Source organism: Acanthisitta chloris, unplaced genomic scaffold (assembly GCF_000695815.1).
Source record: "Acanthisitta chloris isolate BGI_N310 unplaced genomic scaffold, ASM69581v1 scaffold9603, whole genome shotgun sequence".
Lineage (NCBI taxonomy): Eukaryota > Metazoa > Chordata > Aves > Passeriformes > Acanthisittidae > Acanthisitta > Acanthisitta chloris.
This window is the reverse complement of record NW_008663242.1, coordinates 20,076-26,670: the sequence shown is the minus strand read 5'-3', so window position 1 is coordinate 26,670 and position 6,595 is coordinate 20,076. Positions and strand designations below refer to the sequence as shown.

General features: G+C 47.4%; 1 protein-coding gene across 1 annotated transcript in view; it reads right to left on the bottom strand.

Moving 5' to 3' along the window:
• Nucleotides 1–891: 891 nt before the first annotated feature.
• Nucleotides 892–6,595, bottom strand: part of BACH2 (BTB and CNC homology 1, basic leucine zipper transcription factor 2) — a gene marked incomplete at its 5' end in the record, with an annotated part of 15,720 nt that continues 10,016 nt past the window's right edge. The window contains 3 exon segments of the mRNA XM_009070920.1: nt 892–1,002; nt 1,005–1,373; nt 6,081–6,287. Coding sequence (XP_009069168.1) covers nt 892–1,002; nt 1,005–1,373; nt 6,081–6,287 — 687 coding nt within the window.

Genomic DNA, 6,595 nt, shown 5'->3' with positions numbered 1-6,595 from the left:
CGGCTGTGCCAACAACAAAAAAAAATTGTCTATAATAAAATCTCAAATAAGTTTCCAACATTAAAATTTTATAAATAAGTACAAATCGAATGATATTGCTGAACTGAGAGGAAAAAAAAAATTATTGTGTAACAAGTTACCAAACTAGTTCTAGCATCGAAGACAAAAAGGAATGTTGGAACTTGTTTGTACAATAGAAATGAAAGCTTCCAGTTTGTAGGATGAGAAAAATTGAGGCATGCAGGGACTCTTGCATATGGATATATATATTTTATATATATTATATATAATATGTACAGTTTAGCTATAAAACTTTGATGTGTAAAGAAGCTGTCTTCAATGAAAAATTGAACATTCAGAGGAAATTCCTGAGTTAGGGTTTTGTGACATGGGCCACTGAGAAAAAAGCTGCGGTTGGGTCCTCAGAGGTGTTCTGTCCATCCCTGTTAAGATTGAAATCAACATACAAAAACAGACAGTGTTGCCACTGCTTCGTTCCCTGCCTGAGCAAGGGATAGCACCATTGTGAAGAGAACTCCTGCTTGTAGAGAGGAGGGAATACTTAAAAACAGTATTGCTGCTAAGACCACTGTAGTGTGCACCAAATAACGTTCTTCTAGACAACAAATGAGCACTGCCACTGGCTGACTGAAGAACACCTGACCAGGTGTAACGTTAAGGTTACGAGTCACTAGGTGTAATCTTTTCTGGGTTGTTCATCTGTTGTACATTTATCAGTCATTTCCTGACAGAAGTCTACCGTGACCGTCTGGCTGCTCTGCTCTGCTACTGTAGTGTGCACCAAATAACGTTCTTCTAGACAACAAATGAGCACTGCCACTGGCTGACTGAAGAACACCTGACCAGGTGTAACGTTAAGGTTACGAGTCACTAGGTGTAATCTTTTCTGGGTTGTTCATCTGTTGTACATTTATCAGTCATTTCCTGACAGAAGTCTACCGTGACCGTCTGGCTGCTCTGCTCTGCTGGAAGCTCCAGGGTAAGTTAAAAGTACCTGTGTCGGCTCCGTCCAAGCCGCCGCTGGCCGAGCAATTCTCAGAGATGTTGTTGGGCAGCCAGGGTGCTCCCAGCTGCACTGAGCCTTGCTCTGAGCAGCACTGCATGCTCTCCCCCACGCACTGGGAGGTCACCAGGCTCTGCTCCACGCCGGCTGGCGAGGGGCTGATGGTGGTGACTGGCTGGAGATCCATGGGTCTGAGAACGGGGCAGTATCGATGGAGAGCTTGGATCTGTTCCGGGCTCTGCATGTCTCTACACACTTCTTGGGAAAGACATGAGAAGTTGTCTAACAATTCTCCCATGCTTGCTTTCAGCTGGTTCCTTTCTGACAGCAACTTCTCTTTCTCACACACCTGAAAAAGAAAGGAGGCATCTTAGGCTGAGGAAGGGCCATCCACTGCCTGCTCACTCCAGGCACGTGTGGTGGTACTCAAGAAGAACACTAACATGTCACAGTTAGAATCATAGAATCCTCAGGGTTGGAGGACATCTCTAAGATCATCCAGTCCAACCATTAACCCCTAAACCTAAAAAACCTAAAAAAAGGTGGTGCAGTCACCATCCCTGGAGGTGTTTCAGAGGTGTCTGGATGTGGCACTGGAGGTTTAGGGTTTGGGGGTTCCAGCAAAGTTGGACTTGATGACCTTAGAGGTCTCCTCCAACCTTGTTGTCTATGATTCTAGGGTGCTGTGCAACATGCTGCAGTGGGAGTCATCTCCAGTTTAGATCTCCCGTGGCCAGAAGCTCCACAGTGGGGTGAAAGTTGTTCTCCCTGTGCTCAGGAGGCAGATTTGGGGGGGTGAGGCACAGAGCCAGACTCAGCCTGGGCTTACACCTCTAAAAACTGGTGTTGACTCAGTGCAGACTGACTGGGATGGTCCTGCTGCATCTCCTTCTGTCCCAGGCAGGTGGGCATACAGCTTGGGAGAGTGAGGAGATGAGATCTTGTAGAGCCCCAGAGCTATTTCCAGAGATGAGCTGGCCCCAAAAAGCAGGGCAGCCACGTATCTCACCTAGTAATACTGCTAAACCCAAGATGTCTCTGCATCTGAGGTGTGAAAACTCCACAACTCAGAAAATCCAACTCTGGGTGGTTGTTGACAGCTGAGAGTATTGTTGTGGGGCCAGAGCCCACACTGGGAGCATACAGCTGTGTGAATGTGAAAGAGAGCAGTGCACATGAAAAGAACCAACTGCTAAAATATTGATAAATCTATCAAGAAAGCATAAAAATAATAAAAAAATAAACAGATGCTCAAGTACATCTTGAGATAATGAATTATGGAAGAGAATATGCTGCGAGTTTGCAGGGGAAAAAAAGGGAATGTGAGTGGGTAGACAGATGAGTGAGGGAAAGCAGGCAAAAAAAAATTACCTATCAAACTCAGAGGATACAACCATTTCACTCACTGCTGTGAAACCATCTGTGTCAAGAAGATGGGTGACTTACAAGGAGTAAGCAGAGGGGGGAAAAGGGGTCTCTCTCATAACAGAGACCCAGCCAAGTGAAAACCCCTTAAACCATAATTCCATTACGTACTTCAGGAGACTGGAAATTACTGGTCACAAGGTGGACAGAAGAATTTCCAGTGACCATGTACTGTGTGTTGATTCTGCTCCCTGTCCCTATACCTCAGTTCAGGGGGCTCAGTACCCAGAGAACAACTGATCTTACTATCAAAGACTGAGGCAAAGAAGGCATTAACTACCTCATCCTTTCCCTCATCCTTTCTCACTATGTTTCCCCTGCATCCAATAAAGGATGGAGATTCCCCTTGGCCTTCCTTTTGTTGCTGGTGTAGTTAAAAACCATTTTTATTGTCTTTTACTGCAGTAGCCAGATTAAGCTCTAGCTGGGTTTCTTGAGATAAGAATCCCAACTTCACCCTTTTCATTTTCTCCTGGTGTAACTTCATCACATTCCTGTAGTTCTCCTGAGTTGCTGCTGCTGCTTCTTCCAAAGATCATGAACTCACATTTTTTTTTCCTGAGTTCCAGCCAAAGCTCTCTGTTCAGCTAGGCTGGTCTTCCTCATAGTTTGTCTTCTAGCCCATGGGGACAGCTTGCTCCTGCACCTTCTTCTTGAAGAATGTCCAGCCTTCCTGAACTTCTGTGCCATTCACTATTGCCTCCCAAGGGATTCTCCCAACCAGTCTCCTGAACAGGCCAAAGTCTGCATTCTGGAATTCCAAGGTGGCAGTTCTGCTGACCTTCCTCCTTACTTCTCCAACAATCAAAGGCTCTTACCATTTTGTGATCACTGTGCCCAAGAAAGCCTCCAGCCATCACTTCACCCACCAGCCCTGCCCTGTCTGCAGACAGTGAACACTGCCAGGGCTGGGGCAGCCACTGCCTCCCTGGGCAACCTGGGCCAGGGTCTCACCACCCTCACAGAGAAAACTTCTTCCAGATATCTAGCCTAAATTTCCCCCTCTCCAATTTGAATCCACTACTCCTTGTTTTATCACTGCAGTTCCTAACAAAAAATAGAAACATCAACAACTTTTTTTGAAGAATGCTGAACCTCAAAGGGTTTTCCATTCCTGAAATTCAGCAGGGATCAGGCCTACAAGGTCACTCCTATGCCTTTCATGCATTTCCCTGAGATATGTGTGTGTGTGCTGAGGAGAGAAGAGGACTGAAAAACCTTTATTTTGCCTATCTACATCTGATTATGTTACACAGTGTCACAGGACTGACAACAGTCAAAGCCAAGGAACCCAAATTAAAGGCTGCAGGTATCAAGCTGAACCACTCCTTACTGCTCCTGGTCCTCCTGGAGAGTGACAAGTACTCCTTTCTATCATCAGCTCAGTGTAGAGGGAGGGACATGTGCAGCCAAGCCTGGACCTGCTTCTCCTGACAACCTGGATGAGGAGCTGCTCAGAGCCTCTGACTCACCCTGCACACACTGTGAGTTACAGTCAGTCCACCAAGCAGTTGCTCACTGCTTTGTTTATCTTTGATGTTTTGTTTGTTTTGCATCAATGGAGCACTACTCCGAACAATGTTTTGATTTTTTTGTTTCTTTCTTTTTTTTTTTTTTCCCCCCCAGGGCTTCAGCAGCACAGCATCTGAAGGCTTCACAAGCCTTGATGATTTAAGCCTCTCAAGCAGATTGTGAGGTCAGTGTCACCTCCCTGCTGCAGACTGGAAGCAGACAGGCACAGACAGAGAGTAACCCCAAGTCATGTGGCTTTCTGCCACTTGGGAGGTGATGGTAACTCAGCTGCTTCCAACAGATCATTGCCTCTCTCACACTGTGTGTGCCACAGCTTGAGCAGGGAATGAAGCAAAACAAAGCCCATACTAAAGGCCACTTGCAACCTGTTCTGAGTAATTGAGACCAGCAGTGTCACCATGAGCTGCAGTGTGAGCTCACAGCACAGAAACCAACCCAGGCCTGGGCTACATCCAAGGGCGTGTGGCAGCAGGGCAAGGGAGGTGATGGCACTATCATGTTATTTTTGATGCCTCAGAAAGCTTTGAGGAGTTTTAAACAGATGAGGAGGTTGTAACCCACTCTGAAGTTCCAGTGTTGCGTTTCTCCAGCTGAGTGACACCCTGTAGACATGACTTCCCCCATGACCCTTGTCTCCAGCCTTTTTTTATTGTGTACCAGCTTGTTTTCTAATGGGCAAGGGTTGGCAGGGGAAGACGAGCAGGATCCTCAGACCATAGGGGCACTGTAACAGAGGAGGGGAGTTTTTTTACATAAGGTGCTTACAAGTAAGATATCTATATCTTACTGGCTCTCTTGACCTTGTTTAGTGATGGAGAGGAACAGGCACTTCTGCACTGCCACCTCCTCTTCTGCAGCATGAGACAAACAAGGCTTGACAGGGAGCAATTTCTCTTCACTGACTATAAGGGAAACCAGGACAACTAACTCCAGCACGTGTCTATATCGTAAACATCTGTGTTTACCCACCCAAATCACACCTGAGGTGTCCATACCATGACTGAAAAAGAGAGGAATTTCCTGAGCAGCCTCTTCATCTCACTTCAGCCACCTCCCTCCTTTAGACTAAAATGTGGCAGCACTGTCCACTGACACCTTGGCACACAGGAGACACATCCCCAGATATGCTCTGGCCTTGAGCAGGGCATGCTTTGCTCTCCTCTCTGCAGTGGACTCCTCCTTGGAATTACGAGGAGGAGTTTGGTCCATGGCACACCAGGAATGCTAGAGGGAGGAAGACAGCAGAAGCAAGGAGGAACATACCCTTGCCAGCTCACTGACCTACATCAAGGGCTGCCCACTTGTCTGGATATTCACACTCCTGGCTTTTCATTTCCCTTGTCATTCGCTCAGCCAGTGAAAGAGCTGAAGAAAAGGCACAGTGAACTGAAATGTCCTGAAAACACCGAGCTGCCTTCTAGCATGCCAAAGAGTAAGAAAAGATGTAGAGATGAAGCTGGGCCTGCCACAACCCTGTCTGGACCAAGCAACTTCTGAAGCTCTCTTCATAGCTACCTCTTTTGAGCACACTGTTGTGGTAGTCCCCCTGCACTGGGCACTGGGGAGGTCCCAGCTCAGTGCTGTGCTCAGCTTTGGGCACTCACTGCCCAAAGGCCATTGAGGCACTGAGCGAGTCCAGCCAAGGGCAACGAGGGCAGCAAAGGGCAGAGCACATGGGCAAGGGCTGAGGGAGTTGGGTTGGTCAGCCTGGAGAAGAGGCTCAGGGGTGACCTCCTGGCTCTCTGCAACTCCTGCCAGGGCTGGAGAGAGGTGTGGGATGTGTGTCCTGCCAGGGCTGAGGGAGAGGAGAGAGGGAATGGCCTTGAGCTGAGCCAGGGCAGAGTCAGATTGGATGTGAGGAGAAATGTTTTCCCTGTTGTGGTGTTGAGGCCCTGGGATATTGCCCAGGGAGGTGGTGCAGTCACCATCCCTGGAGGTGTTTCAGAGGTGTCTGATGTGGCACTGCAGGATCTGGGTTAGGGTTTGGGGGTTCCAGCAGTGACAGGTTCATGGTTGGACTGGATGATCCTAGAGGTCTCCTCCAACCCTGGTGGCTCTATGACTCTATTCTGTGATTCTATCAGAGCACACAACTCACCAACTTGCGGATTTCACATTCCAGGTTCTGAATACAGTCCAGTTTCCTCTTGCGGCAGCGCTGAGCTGCGATTCGGTTCTTGCTGCGCCGGCGAACGTCGTGGATGAACTCGAGCTGCTCTGAGGTTAGCTTGTGCATCTTTATCATCATCTGGAAATCATTCCTTGGAAGATCTGTGATTTGATCAACAGGAAAAGGAAGTTTCACCTAAACAAACAAACACGAGACAAGAGCAAACAGTCATATTTTGCTTGCTCAGTGCAAGCGGAAGGACAATTATCTGTGCTCAATGCAAGCTGAGCAATAGCCAGCGGAAGGATGATTATCTGTGCTGCCACCCCCTCAATAAACAACACACCAAGTTTTTAACACTCCCTTGTGGCACATTGTGGAGGGCCAGATGGTGAAGATCAGATGACAATTGTACTTAAATCAGCAATATAGATGAATCCCAGACAAAAAGACTTCATCTTTCTACAAAGCTCTAATAATTTATTGCATTAAAAGGAGGTTCT